Source organism: Gouania willdenowi, chromosome 12, assembly GCF_900634775.1.
Source record: "Gouania willdenowi chromosome 12, fGouWil2.1, whole genome shotgun sequence".
Lineage (NCBI taxonomy): Eukaryota > Metazoa > Chordata > Actinopteri > Blenniiformes > Gobiesocidae > Gouania > Gouania willdenowi.
This window is the reverse complement of record NC_041055.1, coordinates 15,626,679-15,645,919: the sequence shown is the minus strand read 5'-3', so window position 1 is coordinate 15,645,919 and position 19,241 is coordinate 15,626,679. Positions and strand designations below refer to the sequence as shown.

Below are 19,241 nucleotides of genomic sequence, written 5' to 3'. Positions count from 1 at the left end.
TTTTGTCAATATTTTTCTTATTAAGCTCCAACCTGCGAGAAGCTCCTTTTATCAAACATTCATTGATCCCCTAAAGAAGCTGAAAAGATGATGTGTGGCATCGTAAAAACATATATTTTGCCTCGGTTTAATGTTTTTTTAATGTGTGTTGGGATGACATTAATTTGTCTATATATTTTTATTATTTTACAGTCGAGAATGTTATTAAATCCACCATGTTTTAACCCAGTCAGTCCATCCGTCTATTTATCCATCCATCTATCTATCCATTCTTTTTCTGTACATGCTTATCTCTGTACATGAGGACTACTAGTGCCTCTTTATCTATGTACACGTAGCAAATACTTTAGGCAAGGCAAGGCACATTTGTTTGTATAGCGTATTTCATACACAAGGCAAATTAATGTGCTTTACAAGATTAAAAAGTGCAACAGAAAATATTTTAGTTTAAAATCAAGAACATTAAAATCATTTAATCAACAATAACATTATTTTAAAATCTCCCCCACAGTCATACAGAGTAGAGAAAAGTAGAGCTTTTAACTTCACATGTGATGCTGACTTCAGCTCTACTGGCAGTTTGTTCCAGTTATTTGCAGCATAACAACTAAAAAGCCGCATCACCATGTTTACTGTGAGCTCTGGGCTCCACTATCTGACCTGTGTCTATAGATCTGAGAGACCTGCTGGGTTCATACCAGACTAACATGTCACTGATGTATTCTGGACCAAACCCATTCACACATTTATACACCAGCAGCAGAACTTTAAAGTCTATTCTGAGGCTGACTGGGAGCCACAGCATCTACCTGTAAAAAGTAAGAAAGTTCTGTATACGTGTGTGTGTGTGTGTGTGTTTGTGGAACAAATAAAACCCCCGGCACGGTGTCTGTTGGACTTGAAACTTTGTCAACGGCTTCCAAATACCACACGTGTGTACACCCGTTATTTTGGAGTAATTTGGTGTTGCAAAACGTTCGAAACGTTTGATTTAATTTTAAGATTACGGCTCCCTCTCTGTATTGAGCGTGCTACTTCCGGTTCCGGTCACCCATTCATGACATCACTGTGTTGCAGTTTGTTTGGGTTTAAAAAAAGGTCAATATTAAAAATGTTTTTATACTGCTAGAAATTATTTGACTTTATATTTCGTGGTTATTTAAAATTATGCCAGTGATCCCAAACTTCCTTTAAATCACGGGTCACGAAGTCCACCTACAATAAACAGCACTAACCATAATAACACACACACACACACACACACACACACACACACACACACACGATAATCACCCCTGCACTAAGAAATCTTAAATGCTAAATAAATACTTATATTTGTACAAATTTATGTCTTTTATTCGATTCTACCTAAACCACCGCATTGGTACAACCTTTATTTATCAATTCATCATGTTCATGTCCCATAGAATTAAACCAGGGAAATCCCTTTTATAATAGAGCACTGCATCAAACTGTAACCATTAAGTTCTTTCCGTATTTATAGAATTATTTAGAAGGAGTTTAGCATGTATCATATTTAAATAGAGTAGTCATTTAAAAAAAGAAAAAAACAGTCAGGATAACACCAGAGTTATAAACACTGTTATACGCTTTTGCACTTGGATGGATATGTTTTATATGAATTTTCTTTACATGTTGTGTTCTTTAAAACGTTTACCGATTGCCCTGATATGACTGCATGGAAGGAATCTAAATTATTTCCAAGTTCCAACCTGATTTTTGGTGAATTTTGTGTTTCGGACAATAGAAGAATGCTTGATTTTTGCAGCACAAGTTTTCCTTTGACCCCCATGCATCAGACACAGCAGAGCGGAGGAAGAAACGCAGAAAAATAACGATTAATTAAAATGCTAATTATGGTGCCTGCGCCCTCTACTTTGTTTGCCGTCATAAGATCTAAGCCTGTGACGCGAGTGTGAATAACAAAAGCGACTCATTATCCACCCACTGTCTTCTGATCGTTTTCTAAATCATTAGAAATCTCCTTTTATTTTGCACCTATAAATATCCTGTTCACATACCCATCGAGCTCGTAACTCTGAAACAAACTGACACCTTTGAAGAGACATGGATGCAGAGATGCCCTGTGAGCTGCATATTCTAAATATAAACTCTGACCTGTTGTTACTCAGTGCCTTTACCTGCTCAAATGCTCTCAGCGCTGCTGCTGCTGCAGGACGTGGTCAATATTTAATCTGCTCGCCTTCGTATCGCTCTGGTTCCACATCGACGATGGTGAGGTGCTGGTCAGCAACAAAGAGGAATAGAGAGAGAGGCCGTACTCCTCTCAACTGCACTTCGATTTTCTGACAACGTCGTCTGATGCACTAAGACAGCTGGATTTTGTTCAGGGGTTGAAGTAAAACACCAATAAATCAAAATCCTGGAATGTATCACATAATAGAGTTAAGGTTTGGAAGCAGGAATCTGCACGGATGAGCTTCTATCTGACAAGTGGAGGTTATGTCACGTTAATTCAAGATTCAAAGTGTTTATTATCATGTGCACAGTGAGGAAACAATGAAATTCTTCCTTTGCTGTCCACACTGGATGCCACAAAAAACAAATTTGAAACTAAGAACAAAACAAAACAGAGAAAATAAAAGCATAATAACAATAATTATGATCATTTCAAAAAGTAATAAAGATATATACTGTATGTACAAGGTAGAAACGATAGAAAAATAAGTGCAGTGGGAGTATGAATGGAGCTGAAGGAGAATCATATTCATTTCTATCAGCTGTTATGGAGTAATATGCTTTTATTTTATTTTTTTAGTCTGGCATGAATTGTCTGCTCCTGTATTTAGACGTACTAAAACTTAATATTATTTATCACGTTGATAGCTAAAAAAAAATAAAAATAAAATGTAAACAAATCCATTGGTTTGTATTATCTAAAATGTCTTCTATAGGTTTTTAGTAAAATCATAAATTTAATTTTTTTTAATTTTTTTTTTTTTTTTTTAATGATTCAATACAAATAAAACACCTGGCAAAGAATTTGGAAGCACAGCATTGATTTGAATACCTTTTGTTCAGATCCCTCCTCGCATCATTATTAACATTTTTTTGAATAGAATAATCCATTAAATATCTAAGCCTCCCAGCTTGCTAGGGTCTTAGTTAACTGAATAAATGAATGCAATTAAACAGGAGATATTAAATCACTAGCTATGTTAGTGTTCTCCACTGCAGTGGTTCTCAAACTTTTTGTACCCCCTTTCTCTTATTTTTGAATCCAAGTACCCCCTTTGTTCGACTTCAACATTTTGCTTAGAAAACTAATTAAAAACAACTGTAGATCATAATGATGGAATGAATGAGTGATAACACACATTTTAAAGAATCTCATTTTGTAAATTAGTGGAAAGAAACAGTATTTAGTGCAGGGGTTCCCAACCTTTTTTTGGATCTTGACCCCATTTTGATATCAAGAATTTTTTCTTTGATTAGTTTTTGATCATAATTGAGCTCAGATTTTTTTTTTTTAGTTTTTGCTGCATTTCACAAAGTGAAAGTATAGAAATACAGTTGTTAAAGATTGTGTGTTGTTTTAATTTAAGAAAAGAAAAATAATTAAAATATTTCAAAAATTTATTTTTATTTTTCAGAAATTTCAGGCGACCCTATTTAAACGCGAGGCGACCCCACAAGGGGTCCCGACCACAAGGTTGAAAAACACTAATAACACGAATATCGGCCCAGTATTAGCCTGAAAACGAATATCAGATTGAGATGACTTTGTTGTATTTTGCACTATATAAATAAAGTTCAACTGAAATGAATTGAATATCGGATTCAAATTTCTAAATTCCCCGATTTTTTTTTTTTTGGATTTTTTTCCCCAATTCATTTTTTATTTATTTTATTCAATTGTAGAATACTGTAGACATTATGTTGAAGGTTAAAATGTATGTAACCAATAGGTTAATAATAAATGGCTCAGTTTTTCTCATACCTTAGTTGCTGACTATTGTTCTCTGAGTAACATCACTTGATCAAGCCTTTTCTAACATTCCACAATACAAAATAAGTCATTTTTATTTTTTTATTAAAGGAAAAAAAAAATCGGTATCGGTCGATACACAAGGCTGCAATATCGGTATCATATTTGAAATGAAAAAGTTGTATCGGGACATCCCTAGTTTTTATCATTTCCGGTCATCTCACACCTCAGGTGGGACCAAGACTGACACTTCGTTTGTTCATTTTCCACTTTGTCAAGTTCCTCCTGTGGTGCCATTGCGTATCCCTAGGGGTACATGTACCCCCATTTGAGAAACACTGCTCCAGTGTAACGTCAATCAAATCTACACATTTTCTCTGTTTTTTTGCTTTTTTCTATCTCTGCCAGCATTGACCTTAGAACAGTGTTATGTAATGCCACTGTTCACCATACTGATGATAGCTATAATTACTGTATGTCAGCTTTTACTGGTCAACCAAGCTTGATCATTGTATGCACACACACATCCTCATGTTTCTAACTAGCCTGACTGTAGTGTTTAACTACAGTAAAATATATCAACATGGTCGTTGTTTTATTCAGGCACTGAGCAGCTAACGGTCTAAATATAGCGCTTTTAAGACAGCATAGGCAAAGTGACACGCAGCATTGTTCAGATTTCACAGTGGAAGTAATCTCGGGAGGTTTTATAAAGTATTGAGTAGCTTCACAGGTGTGCCATCCATTCCCACAGCATCAAAGTCCTCACAAAACATGGACAATATGAGACGTGCCTGTGCAAATGATCACGCACGAGTGTGTGTGTGTTGCAGTGCACACACGCAGTCAGGGAAATCGATGTGGACAGTCGGAGGAGAGCTGTTTGTTTAGTTCTGGACTCTCATGCTCTCACTGACAGATGTAGGTGACAGAAGCAGCCAGCAGACAGATGGAAAGCAGCTCGTCTTGAACTTCTCCTTCTAAAGCTGTCGTTATCACAGTCTTCATTGTGTGGCTAATAGTGAATAATAGCCTCCACTGTGGGGAATTTGATTCTTTTGCACGAGGTTTGTGTTTAATCTGCTGTGAGTACAGCAAGGAGAGATTTCCCACACATCAGATCGCTGCAGTCGAGCTGCGTTGTTGATGTGTACGAGGAAGGAAAGTAACTGTAGGGTGAAATCTGTTCTGTCTGACGCTCCTGAAACTTGATTTACTCTTGTTTGCACTGTTTTTTTTTTTTTTGTTGTTGTTTCCTTTAGTGCTGAACGAATTTGGAAAATAATCTAATTGCAATTTTTTTTCCTCAATATCGCGATTGCGATTTAATATGCGATTACTTTTCCAAGGGCCTCTTGTCATGTATTTTTCAATGAACACAAGCAATAAATCAATCTGTTTCATAATAAACAATTTCAGATTTATTTAAACTTAATAAATATAGAATATACATTTTAAAGCACAGATTGCAACAATAAAGCAAACAAATCTGTGGCTTTACCTCTAAAACATGTCTAACTTCACGCGTTTCATGAAACATGTAAACATGTGGACTGCACTTCTTAAACACTCTTAAACAAATAAATAAAATAAACAGATGAAAAAAATAATAATAATAATTAAAGTAAAGCTTACTAATATCCAGTCAGTAACATCGCACATATTAAAGTGCAGGAAGAGTAAGGAGAACTAATACCGTATCTGCTTTAACCAATTGGACGTTTAGGTAATCAAACTCCCAACAAACTTACAATATATTATTACTAAAAAAAAAAAAAAAAATCGGTTGATTGATTTCAAAATCCTTGAATAAAGAAATAACATTCATTTGAAAATTAAAGCCAAGTTTTTAATATTTGTGTCTGTTGTCTTGCAAACCTGAATGTATTTTTTGATTTTGTGCAAAAAAAACTAGTACAAAGTTTATTTTTTGCTACAGTGAGCTATGTGGTAAAAACTAGTCTGTTCCTTCTTATGTTTTACTTTTGGTCTTAGAAAGTATTTTCTTTCTTTTTTAAAAATGACATTACTGCCCCCTTTTGGTAAATGCCAGCAGTACACTTCTCATTATGTAGTCTGACATCAGTGACAAGTCCAAAGCTCCATGTGTGCTACTGTGTCGCCCCCCCCCCCCTTCATCCATTCCTTTGTGTTCAATATGATGCAGGATCGAGATAGTCCGTGAGATAATATCAATTTAAAAAAAGTCACTAGAATGATTTCTCGTCTGTTTGCATGTGGCGTCGCCATCAGATCCCTCGATTTAAAAAGATAAATGAAAGAGTGAGTGTTCCGTTTGCTGTCCCTGTGTTGACAAGTTGCAGTGGGAATTAGAGAATGAAGGACATCTTGGAGTCATCTGCGACACTAAAAGAACTCCTTTCTACTGACACAAAAGTGTTCACTATGTATTGTATTTCATTTTGGACAAATCCTCCCTTTTTTCTTGCTGACTACCATTTATTGTCTTTCACAGAATCGGCAGCTGCTTAAAGACAGTTTTATTGTGGAGTTGGTTGAAGGGGCCAGAAAACTGCGACATGTTTTCCTCTTTTCTGATCTGCTGCTCTGCGCCAAGCTGAAGAAACAGATCGGAGGGTAAGAAACATCCCTTACGTCATCTGACTGCACGGTGGCACGGGAAAACAATTCTGCTCAAAAACAGGCAGTGGCTTGATTTAGTTTCATTTATCCTACAATGTCAGACGTTTTTTTTTAACTTTTGCTAGCCCTCTTTTTAAACTCTGTCTTTTTGTTCTTCATTCTCTGATCATAAAATGTATCAGACTAACATAATGCTAATAAACACTTAATGTTTCTGTTTGAACAAGAATTGAATTACATTTCCTAATGTGATTCCTGAGTTTATGAATATTTAGGAAATGAATGTACTGTACATCCATCCATTCATCCGTCTCTGAACATTCCACATACTCAGTGAGACAACTTTGATAAGAAAGATGTTACATATATTTAATTGTGAAATAATAGCAGTATATTTGTCCTAGTTTTATATAGAAAATAAAGTCGTTATCAGGCCAGTCCTGCAGCAGCAGATCTTCCATTGAGGAGCAGAAAAGTCGAGTCATAACATAAAGTTTTTGATTTTTTTATATTACAACTTGTTTTACAGGTTAACTCATAACCTGAATTGCTTGCGTGTGATAGACATAATAGGCAGTATTGAGTTTATAATGTTATAAATCTAAATGATGACAATACATACTGTACAGTCAAAATTGGTGAACAGACAATTTCTCGACAGTTGTCATTCTTGTTATTGTTAGCAACGTTGCTAATTGTGTGGCTTCATGTAAAACCGTGAGATTTCCCACAATATCGCAATAATTATCGTATCGTGACGTTAATACTGTGATTATACTGAACCGTGAGATTTAGATATTGTTACATCCCTAATAATAATCCCTCATTTAACCCTCCTATTATCCTCAAATATTACTAACACGTTTGACCCCTGGCGATATTTGCCTCCAGAAAAGGATTTTCAGAAAATCGTTGACCAAGTTTTTGTGTCAGACACTTTCTTTATTTGTTGAATTTACAAAAAATAACCTCTTGATAATGAAACATTGACCTGTTCTCCTGCAACACCATCAGGCCCAACTTTTAAATTAGAATTCAAGGCGCATGGTGGATTAGTGGTTAGCACGTCATCTACCTCACAGCGAGAAGGTCCTGGGTCCAAGCCTTGGGGTGGACACCTGGGTCCTTTCTGTGTGGAGGTTGCATGTTCTCCCCGGGCTGCGTGGGTTTCCTCCCAGTACTCCCACAATCCAAAAACATGACTGTGTTGGTTGATTGCAGTCTCTAAAAAACTGCCCGTAGGAGTGAGTGTGAGTGGTTGTGTGTCTGTCTGTGTGTTGCCCTGCGATGGACTGGCGTGCCTCCAGGGTGTACCCCCGCCTAACGCCCATTGAGAGCTGGAGATAGGCACCAGCAGACCAACCAGCAGGTCAGAAAGTAGATGGATGGATAGTTTTCATCCAGTATGAACCCTAATGGTTGTGGTGATGATATCTCACATACACACACGCACACATTCATGCCCACAGTGTGGGAATATTGCCCCCCATCAATTGTACCCATCATATTAGGAGAAGTCATGAAATATGAAGCAACAAAAATAAATATCATCAACTTTTATTTTTTGAGTGATAAACATTGAATGGGGTCAATTTGACCCCAAGGATAATAGGAGTTTGAAACACATTAAAAAGCAGCAACAGTATTAGTTGTCTTACTGATGGATGAATGAATAAGATTTGGTTGAAGTCAGTATTTTTTTTCTGTTTATACTTTGAAATTAAATGTAGAAATTCACTCATTTATTCCTCAAGGCAATATTGGTTTATTGTCAACCACATTCCCTGACTCATTGACCTTGTTTTCAGAGGACAGCTGATCACAGCTCTATATGAGCTGTATTTACTATCCACTTTCTCTCCTGCTACGCCCCATTTATCCTTTCCACCTCCACCCTCACCCCTTCCACTCCATCTCTGTTTTTATTCACTCCCCTCTAATTTTCCTGCAGGAAAAGCCAGCAGTATGATAGTAAGTGGTACATCCCGCTGACTGAGCTGACCTTCCAAGGCCCTGAGGAAACAGAGCCCCTCACCATCCCCCAGGTCCCCGATGAAGAGCTGGACGCCATGAAGGTCAAAATCTCACACCTCCGCAGTGAGATTCAGAGAGAGAAGGTAATGCAGATTCATTCAACTGTTACTCAGGATGTTTTTTCTTTTAAAGATGACATTTAAATGACTTTGAACATTCCTGATGATCACTTCTGGGATTTCAGAGAGCCAACAAGGGATCAAAAGTCATCGACCGACTCAGGAAGAAGCTTTCTGAGCAGGAGTCGCTGCTCCTGTTGACGTCTCCGAGCTTGCCACTCCGACTCTACAACAAGAATGGCAAGGTGAGGGCACTTATTGAGCCCTGGGTTTTTGGTGTAAATATCAAAGGAGAGGATGTCTCACTTTGCACCTGTTTCCCAACTGCACAGCCTCATCTAGTTTATATAAAATGCATCAAAGCACTGAGAATTCTAGCTCTAATTCCCTTTAACAGACTGATGGACTTGAAGTATTTTCAACTGACTGACGTTACATTGTCTTTGATTATTTTTTCTGTGTATGGATTATTGCTGGTAAAGGTTTTATTTAATGTAGACTGAGCAAAAGCCTTTAGGCTGGAATTACCTTTGAATGCTTCATTTAATGCACACTTGGCAAAATCAAGGCCAGCAAATTCATTTTCAGCAAAACTTAGTAGAAAAACATGTATTGCTAAAACTCTAGTTTAGTCTTAATGTGCTGCTTTTGAGCAGATTCTCTTTTATCTGTAAAAAATTATTCACATCTATTGATGATAAAGTAGAGCACAATAGTGGTAAAATAGTAACTTCCTTTTAAATAAAAATGAAACAAAAGTCTGCTGAACTGTCATCCAAGGTTAACAATGTAAGGAGTGAAATCTTTTTGCAACAATAGTAATATGTTTATTATTTGGTCTTAATCATGACCGACACTAGTATACGTGTGTAAAATATAATACAAATTTAAAGTGGGAACAAAAAAAGAAAGTGGGGAAAAGAAAAATAAATAACAAAACCCTTCAAATTTAATAGAAATTCAGATTTCAAATGTTTACGTCGAGCAAAATCCCCGGGTGGGTTAAATTGGATACGCTGTCAGGTTGGATTGACCCATGAGGGACCTCTTGTTTTAATAGTGGGGGACACTGAAGAGTGCCTATGTGTAAATCTGACTTATTATTCCTAACTTTTGATTTCTGTTTTTCAGAATTATAGTTTTCTGACTTCTTCTGACTTTGAACGTGCAGAGTGGAAGGAGATCATCAAGGAACAGCAGAACAAATGTAAGTAGCTAAAATATTGTATGAAATTGTTAAAAACAACATTGATAACCAAAAATGTTTGGACCACAGTTCGTCAGCGTGGAATCCAACGGTTTCCTTGGTGCAGAATGTCACTAATATTTGGATTATTCTCCGTCCTAAAGGTTTGAAAACATCCACTCTGACGTCAATGGAGCTGCAAATGTTAACCAGCTCCTGTTTGAAACTTCAGACTGTGCACCACATTCCACTTAGTATCAATAAAGAAGGTAATGTGTTTCTTTTCTGCTGTGGATGAACTTCTTAGCTTCTATACCATAAACTTTTCCCTTTATTGCAAATCTTGTTCTGATCGAGAATTTATAGATGAACCCTGAGAACAGCAAATATGTAAAAAATGAGGTTTTTCTGTGTTTATATCTGAGATCCAAACAAACATGTCCATACGAAAGCTGTTCCAGACTGGAATTGCCAATGACTTTGTGGATATGGGTTTAGCCCACATGTTACGTTTTATCTCTTCCTTTCATGTCTGATTGTACTCCCAAACAAACACATGTGCGTGCTTTCCTAAACCCCTGCTCTCTCCTGTCCCTCACTGTTTTTCCAGAGGATGAATCCCCCGGTCTCCACGGGTTCCTGAATGTAATCGTCCATTCTGCCTCCGGCCTCAAACAAAGCTTGAGTGAGTCACTATAATCAGGCAAACATGTTACTTTAATGTGTTTTTTTTTTTTTTTTGCTATCAACTTTCAGTATTTTAACTGCTTTGTATCACTCCAGCTTCATTTGGAAACATTGCAGAGTTCTATTTTTGAAGATAGCATCAATGCTTTCCTGCTGTTTTTTAGAGGATCTAATAAAATAGACTTCCTGTGACTGCATAAACGTAATTTCTTTTCAATTTTCTACTCTCCATCAGACCTCTACTGCACAATGGAGGTCGACTCTTTTGGCTTCTTCTCAAACAAAGCCAAGACGAGAGTGTATCGATACACCACTGAACCAAAATGGAACGAGGTAAAAGGATGAATGCATATACTGCCATAAGTGCATTTAAAGTTATCTGCAGATTATTAAAAAATTAACAATAATCTAATTATTTAAAATGTATTGCATTACTTATGCTAGTTTGTACCTGTAGCCTCATAGAAGCATCTGCAGTTAGTTTATTTAAATGTTTCTTAGCCTGAAAATGCCTCATTAATCTTAATTAGTCTGCAGTCTGAAACAAATATAATATGTCTTGTTTTTGACACGGTTATTGATGCTAGTCACACAGCTACACATTAAACAAGAGCACAAACACCTTTGCCAAGCATCAAATATCCTCTTTGCCAGATATTGGCAGTTATCTGGATCAGCGATCCTGATCAGGATACGATGATTATTCACTTGGAAGAAACGTATATTCCTTTTAATATCTATACAGTAGGTCCAAATGAATGGGTGCCCCCATTTTTTTTTTTTTGAAAACCTGCAATAAAATGCGCAGTCTGGATATTACTCGTTGGGGTGACACAGGAACCAATCCCATGTAACTGAGTCAAATTCCATAAAGATCAATCAAGATATACATTTTTGAAATATTGCCCATAACGCGAAATAGGGATTTTTCAATTTTTTTTTACATACATTTAAATATAATGTAATATATAATCAAGCTATTCATTTCTGCGTTGTGTAAATTGTGTAACATAACCCACATAAACATCTGCCGCCCCTGTAAACATAGCAAACCAACACACGCATGCATGTAGGCATGGATGCACAAATACATATGTAATAAATTTATTGCACAGCTGGATGAGAAGACATCGTTTTAGAATGTAATCAGAGTATTGGTTCAATTGAAAAGCAGCGTTTTATGAGGGTTTAGCTTGCCAGAGTGGAATTAATGATAACTAATGAGGATCTGCTGGTGATGACTCACATCTGTCCAAAAGCTAAGTGAACCGGCACAGTTTAGGCCTCATAATGATTTACCAAACATATGCATGATCCTGTTACATAATATCAGACGATGCTGTCAGCTGTGTTCTACATTGTATTTTGGTGAAAGTTAAATATATGGTAGAGGATTAAGTGGAACGCAAGCTAAGCTAAAGCTGGATTGTAAAAAAATATATATATATATCAGATTTTTGTCCAAAAAAGAATCAAGAAAAGAGACATTGGTGTTTTTTAATCTTCTTGAAGGAAAAAGTAGAAAGTTGATGCTGAGTTTCTAGAATTGAAACGTTGTTTTTCGTATTTTCTGTCGCTCTACAATGTCTTGTTTTTTCTGCCTCAAAGGAGTTCGAGATCGACCTGGAGGGCTCTCAGACCCTGAGGCTGCTCTGCTACGAGAAGTGCTACAACAAGACCAAGCAGAACAAAGAGGATGGAGAGAGCACAGACCGCATCATGGGAAAAGGACAAATCCCGGTATGACATGACGTCAGTGCAGCCCTCCCTCTCCCATCTCTGCAGACCCCTCATGACTCATTACTGATATGCAGTTATGTCACCGTCATTGCTACAAAAGCATGAAATTAATTTTATTGCTCATGAATGATTAAGAAAGGGTGTAATTTAGCAAATGACTGATTAGATCAATCAGCTAGATATGGAATGGATGGGCACGGATCTTTCAGTTCATTCTTAACCTGCCCAGGAAAAAATAACACACGCAAATCTGTTCAGTGTTATTTGTCTTCAGTTTAAACTACAGTGAGACATTTGGTGTTGTGCTGCTGGATGACATCAGTACAAGCTTATGTTACTAGAGAGCAATGAGACATGAAAGAAAGAAAAAAAAAAACCAGATAAAATACATTAAAGCTTTAAGTTGAACAGACAACTCAACTATCTTTACCTCTGCACACACTATAAGCCCAATTACTGACCCTCGCCTTTCACAATAAGAGTCTAGGTCAGGAGTGTCAAACTCATTTTAGTTCAGGGGCCAAATACGGAACAGTTTAATCTCAAGTGGGCCACAGATTTTATGCAGGAAAATGAGGAATTTCAACATTATTGTGCATTTCTACATATACATAAAATGCAAAATACTGTATGTAAGAAACTGACAATATCCAAGCAATAAGTGACAGATATCAGTCCCAACAGGATCTTCACTTTCAATTTCCTGGATTTTGTGACCGATTTCTATTTAATTAAGGGAAATGTTATGTATTAATTAGAGGAAAATCAAAGGTTTGGTAAGAATTTCAGTTTAACATGAAAAATGACTGCAATCATACAATATGAGCAGCAGAAAAACTGTGAGCCCTGCAAATATTGTTGCGTTTCATTTACACAATGATTCATGATTTCTCTGTTGTTTTTACTTTCTCCTGTGGGCCCAATTGGATGCTCCAAAGGGCTGGATTTGGCCCCTGGGCCATAGGTTTGACACGCGTGGTCTAGGTTTACATATCGTTGTAAAGTTACAAATTTAGATAATAAAGAATAAATAAACAATGTGAATAAACACAGCATGAACTTCTGCCTTTACTCATAACATTGAATATCGGTTCCTGTTGTATTTTATTATGTTAACTGAGAGACAGCTTTTAGCTTTTTATTTAGGTTTACATTTTTAAAGGTGTCCATGCAAATTGTTATAGATTAGATTAATTGTAAAAGATACTGTAAAGCATTTCACTATTGAGATCCTTTTTCTTTAATATTATTATTCCATACGTTGTTCACAAACAACTCGTCTAACATATTTAGTCTGATTTCACTAATCAGGGTAGTGTGCAAACTACTCAGGATAATCCTGCTCAGTTCTAGTATTTTGTTAGTTTAATCATTATTAAATCATTTCAAATACATCAGCGTTCAGGTCTGTCATGTGACAAGGACTGTTGTTTTGAGGAGAGGAAAAATAGTGACTCTGAGGGGTTATACTGATGGTATACCTTCGACAATTGTGAGGATTATACTGACTCTGGGGGTTTTACTGGCTCTTGACAACCCCTCAGAATCAGTATAACCCTCAGAATTGTGTGACAATATTCATATACAGCATTCTCACTTACATTTTCTCTGGAAATGAAGTTTTTCTAGTTATTGTTTGAGATCTCTATTGTTCACATCAAGCATACGGAAACAGTTTACATAAATGTGTATTTATCCAAAAGGGAGTCTACACTTATGGAAGGTATTATTGTTGAACCGCTTTGATCTGCAAGTATTTAAAATAGAAAGCGTCTATTCGTACGGTTGCCGTGTGGACGAACCCCGGCGCTATTGGTACGTTTACCGAAGTACATGTACGTAGCATCTTAGGGTTAGGGTTAGGTTATAACCCTATATCGCAACATTATTTAGGGTTAGGTTTACTGTTAGGTTTAGTCTTAGTCACGTGACCTATACTGGCCAATGAGCGGCAGTGCGTACGGATAGAATGTCGGTATATTGATATGGCAACCGTACGGATAGCCACTGCCTTTAAAATATGATCAAGGGTCTAACTTCTCAAAGGCAGAATCATCAAAATAATGATTTTGAAAAGCAATATTTAACGTAAATGTACCATCTAGTGTTAGCGACAGATAAAAGACGTGCATATGAGCCTTTAATTCACAACACCTCCCAATGGTTCCACATATAGATTTGGTCAACAGGAAACAAACAGCCTGTGATTTACAGGCACAAGCTCCACCTAGTGGATCATCCTGTAATCTTCACACATGATTCCTTCTTGGCACGTTGACGTCATTGAAAGAAAGTTGCCCGTGAGGATTTTCACTAATCCTTGAGAAATAGACAAAGAAACTTCCCAGTTTTGTAGGTTATACATGATGCAGGTGATGTTGTCTCTATGCATCTAAAATATGCAGGACTGTGGATCTTTTACTGGTTAGCATTAGTGTCTGTCAGTAAGAAGGTCAAGGGTTAAAGCTAAACTGTTTCTAAGTTAAGGTTGTCTGTGTATGTTAGCTGTATGGTGGAATCCTTACCAGTCAATGCTGTTTATTATACGTCTCTTTGTTTATGCTGTAATTTTTAATTCTTCTTTTTCAAGCTGGATCCTCAGACTCTACAGGGCAAAGACTGGCAGAGAACAGTCATTCCAATGAATGGGGTGAGTGCCTCCCATCACATATTTTAATGTTGAACTGATGAGTGTCTACCCCTGCACACACTTTTAATGCAAATGCTATTTATAGCCGTTTGAATGGAACATCTCTCACTGCCGTGTTTCAGATCGAGGTTAAACTCTCCATAAAGTTCACCAGCAGAGAGTTTAGTCTGAAGAGGATGCCTTCACGGAAACCAATGGGTGTGTTTGGAGTCAAGATCTCAACAGTGACCAAGTAAGTTCACAAAAAGGGTTTTTTTTTTTTTTATAATGAGAAAATAAAGAAAGTCTCATGGCCTTCTTTAATGAAATATTGCCCCATTTATAAGAAATAATTGATCAGTTCGTCTTCTGTATCTTTATTGACAGGGTTGTTTATAGGGGTGTTAAAAAACTGATTCTGCGATATATTGCGATATTATGTTGTGCGGTTCTCGGATCGATTCAAAATGCATCCATATTATTTTTTTGTTTTTTTAATCTTTTTTTTAACCAGGAAAGTCTTTTCCACTGCAGGAGACATTGTAACTGCACAAAGAAGTTCACTGAAACATGGACATGTTGACCAGCTTGTGGTTTTTTGATAAAAACTAAAAAGAAAGTACTAACTTTCTGCATTTATTTGTTTTTCTAGGCATAAATACAGATTAGTTGTTTCTTGTCATATATTTAAAAAAAAAATTGCAATAATCACCTTATACTTTAATATTGGGATATATCGTATTGTATCGTACTGTATCGTGACCTATGTATCCAGGCAATACACACCCCTAGTCGTTTATAACCAGGGGTGCACCTATTTCTTTCGGTCTGGTGATCAGGGAAGCATATTGTTTCTAAATATTTGTTTTCTATAACTGACGTCACAGGATGAACAGAGTGACAGGACGCATGGATAATGTGACTTTGGATTAAAAATGAAATAAATAGAAACAGCACAACATATCTGTTCGTAAAGCCTCAGAATATAAAGCTTTCTGATGAAATGACTGAAGACTAAAATATGTCCAGATTCCTGGACAGCTTTTTTAGCACTGACAACAGGGACTACAGATGAAAAAAAAACATTATATAAGGGTTTACATAAGTGTCCATCACATTGAATTGGGTCCAAGATTTGTTCTGTTTTCTTTTACTCATTTCCCTCACCATTACTATGTACTTTCTGTGCCCAAACATCTCCATCCTCTTGTGGCTCTCTGCCTTATTTGTATAGTTCTACACATCCGTAGCCCCGCCCCTCTCCTCTCACACAGACGCAGATCAAGCCACGGATATGTGGCTGAAAAACTAAAACAAATCAGCTTCCAATCAGGATCCAACTCTTATCTTTCACTACTATCTATCCCAAAATCTTAGTTGCGTAATTGCACAGTAAAACACATTATTTAGGGCATATTTTTATTTTGGTCGCACATGCGCACCACTAATGTGCACCCCTGATTATAAGTTCAACTGTATGTATGGATGCTAGATTTTAATCTTTTTCACGTGCTTTTTGTCTTGTTCTAGACGGGAGCGCTCCAAGGTGCCCTACATCGTCAGGCAGTGCCTAGAGGAGATCGAGAGGCGGGGCATGGAGGAAGTGGGCATCTACCGGGTATCGGGTGTGGCTACTGATATTCAGGCCCTGAAGACCGCCTTTGACACTAGTGAGTACAAACAGTACAGACACAGGTTACTGACGAATGATCTCTGCAAAGCTTTGGACACAAGACGTGAATTTAGAGTTATTTGCTGCTCTTAGATTGGCCTTTTTTTTTACACATGCCTTGTATTACAATAGTATTATAATCAATGCTTCTCCTTAATTTAATTTCTGATTAAAATGTTAATCATTCTATTAAAATCCTTTTCTGTGGGACTTTTCATTAAAACATGTTGTAGCTCAAATCGCTTTATCAAATTGTGTTAAATAGGCCTACATTTCTAAAGCCATAGTTTTTCTATTAAATTTGAAATAGTTCTCCACCTTCAATGCTACGTCCTAATTTTGTGTTCAATTTCCAGTGTAATAGATGGATTAAATACAACCTTAAATAGGTTCAACAGATGACACAACTTTTATGGATGGTTGTAACATTATAAAGAATCTTAAAGCTGCTGGAGACCTTTTTTAACTGATAAAGACATAGCGTAGGCCTCATAGATAAATAAATCAAAGATATGAAAGGTTGCAAGTTTGTTTTGCTATACAATGTAAACAGTCAGATACAGAGAAGTGATTTTACTTCATTCTTACCGTGAGTTCTATTGTTAATTACAGCAGCTGCTACATCGCCTATCACAGTCATTACTACAGAAGCACTTCCAGGATTTTTAAAATAAATACATAAAATAAACATTAGAAATTGCTTAAGAATTTTTGTACATTTTTACTTCATCAACCAGTAGTATTTTGTCATATTTTGGCAGTTTAACTGTAACTATGTGGCTGTCATCATTAGTATAATCCAAGGAGTTCATTTGTTTGTCGCTGTTGTGTTTAGGAGACTTTCATTCTTCACTGTCATTATCCTATTCATGCTTCCTTCTCTCTATCGTGGGCAGATAATAAAGACGTGTCAGTGATGATGAGTGAGATGGACGTCAACGCCATTGCTGGAACCTTGAAGCTGTACTTCAGAGAACTGCCAGAGCCGCTCTTCACTGATGAGCTCTACCCTAACTTTGCAGGAGGCATCAGTGAGACACTTTGTGTTCAACTCTTGACACATTGAAACACTGTTTTGTTTATCATTATTGGCAATGTCATGAATCTAATCATGTAACAGCAACTTGAATAATGGTAAACACCAATGAAAAGATGATGAGCAATGTGTGCATGAAGTTTTCACTGAGTCGCCCAATGAGCAGTCAGTTGTCTGATGGTTGACGGTGGTTTGTCTCTGCCTTTGTGCAGCTCTGTCTGACAGTGTGGCCAAAGAGAGCTGTATGCTGAACCTGCTGCTGTCGCTGCCAGAACCCAACCTGGTCACATTCCTCTTCCTTTTGGATCATTTGAAGAGGTACAAACATCTCACTGTACTCATGATTGCGAGGCTGACCTTTCCAAAGTCAACAAATGCTGATACACACATCAGAGTCAACACACAGCTGATGTGTCCAACAAACGGAGCGACTTTCTCTTCTCAGGGTGGCAGAAAAAGAGAGCATCAACAAGATGTCGCTGCACAATCTGGCTACAGTCTTCGGGCCGACTTTGCTGAGACCGGCCGAGAAGGACAGCAAGATCCCCACAAACCCCACACAACCTATCAGCATGGGGGACAGCTGGTCCCTGGAGGTTATGGCACAGGTGAGCCATAAAGGTCTTCTTCTGCCTCTAAGGCTGCTGTTACAGCCACTCATTCATGTACTTTACATTTTATATTAATGTCTTACATTGTTGTTTGTATTTTACACTGTTTCCTGATGTTTTCTAATGCACTTTATATACATTTATGCACTTCATTGATTATTTTTTGTTTTCATTGTTTTTATTGTAAAAGGTAAATGGACTTGATTTATGTAGCATTTTATCCCCACATTGAACTGGTCTCAAAGCGCTTTACAATATCAGCTCATTCATGGTCACCCTGTGGCTTGGGTGGTAGAGAATGATGTTATATATTATTATATTGTATCATAATGTAACCTGTTACCATCCAATAGTTTGCATTGACTTGGTTTTAGGCTTTCTATTATGTTTGAATTCTGTGGCCACTGCAATTGGAAATTGGCTAAACCTGGCATATTTACGTACTGTTACATTCATTAATATGCGTCGTCTTTTCCACATAAATGAAATTGAATTGTTAGAGAAATGGAAAAATGAAACAGGACTTTAGGTATTGATGGATAGTAAATACTGTTTTCAGTTAATAAAAGGGGGAAAGTTCCAGCCTTGTTCTCTTACAACAACCTTGTACTTGCAATAAAATCATTTATGAACCTCACAACTATATATGAATACAGCAAATTGTTCTTATATTATTTATTATATTAATATTACATAGAGATCTTTATTTTAGGTTTGAACCCGCCTCGTTATTGTGCACATTGAACTATTGTAAAATGACAGCTTTAATTTTCTACTGCTTTATTTAAGAAACATCACACGAGAGGGAGAGCTGCTGTAATGAATTATCAGCACTGCTGTGATTCGGTCGTAGGCACGAGGCAGGGTTGTCGTAGATAATCACACCAGTGTTGATATTTCACACGACGGCACGACCTCACGCTATGTTCACACTGCAGGCAAATGTGACCCAAATCCGATCTGTTAAAGACCGTCTGAACAATGCAATTCTGATTTGAATGAACTCCGCATCA

The 19,241-nt window shown here is 37.0% G+C and overlaps 1 protein-coding gene across 2 annotated transcripts in view; it reads left to right on the top strand.

Annotated features, from left to right (window-relative positions):
- LOC114473177 (breakpoint cluster region protein-like) overlaps nucleotides 1-19,241 on the top strand; it is a 106,997-nt gene that overhangs the window by 83,195 nt on the left and 4,561 nt on the right. For both annotated transcript variants that reach the window (XM_028462607.1, XM_028462608.1), the window contains exons 9-22: nucleotides 6,447-6,568; nucleotides 8,526-8,691; nucleotides 8,793-8,912; nucleotides 9,799-9,874; nucleotides 10,018-10,122; nucleotides 10,464-10,538; nucleotides 10,776-10,873; nucleotides 12,149-12,280; nucleotides 14,871-14,930; nucleotides 15,053-15,162; nucleotides 16,440-16,579; nucleotides 17,478-17,612; nucleotides 17,830-17,935; nucleotides 18,063-18,225. In XM_028462607.1, the coding sequence (XP_028318408.1) occupies nucleotides 6,447-6,568; nucleotides 8,526-8,691; nucleotides 8,793-8,912; nucleotides 9,799-9,874; nucleotides 10,018-10,122; nucleotides 10,464-10,538; nucleotides 10,776-10,873; nucleotides 12,149-12,280; nucleotides 14,871-14,930; nucleotides 15,053-15,162; nucleotides 16,440-16,579; nucleotides 17,478-17,612; nucleotides 17,830-17,935; nucleotides 18,063-18,225 (1,608 nt within the window). The remainder of the gene's footprint in view (nucleotides 1-6,446; nucleotides 6,569-8,525; nucleotides 8,692-8,792; nucleotides 8,913-9,798; nucleotides 9,875-10,017; nucleotides 10,123-10,463; nucleotides 10,539-10,775; nucleotides 10,874-12,148; nucleotides 12,281-14,870; nucleotides 14,931-15,052; nucleotides 15,163-16,439; nucleotides 16,580-17,477; nucleotides 17,613-17,829; nucleotides 17,936-18,062; nucleotides 18,226-19,241) is intronic.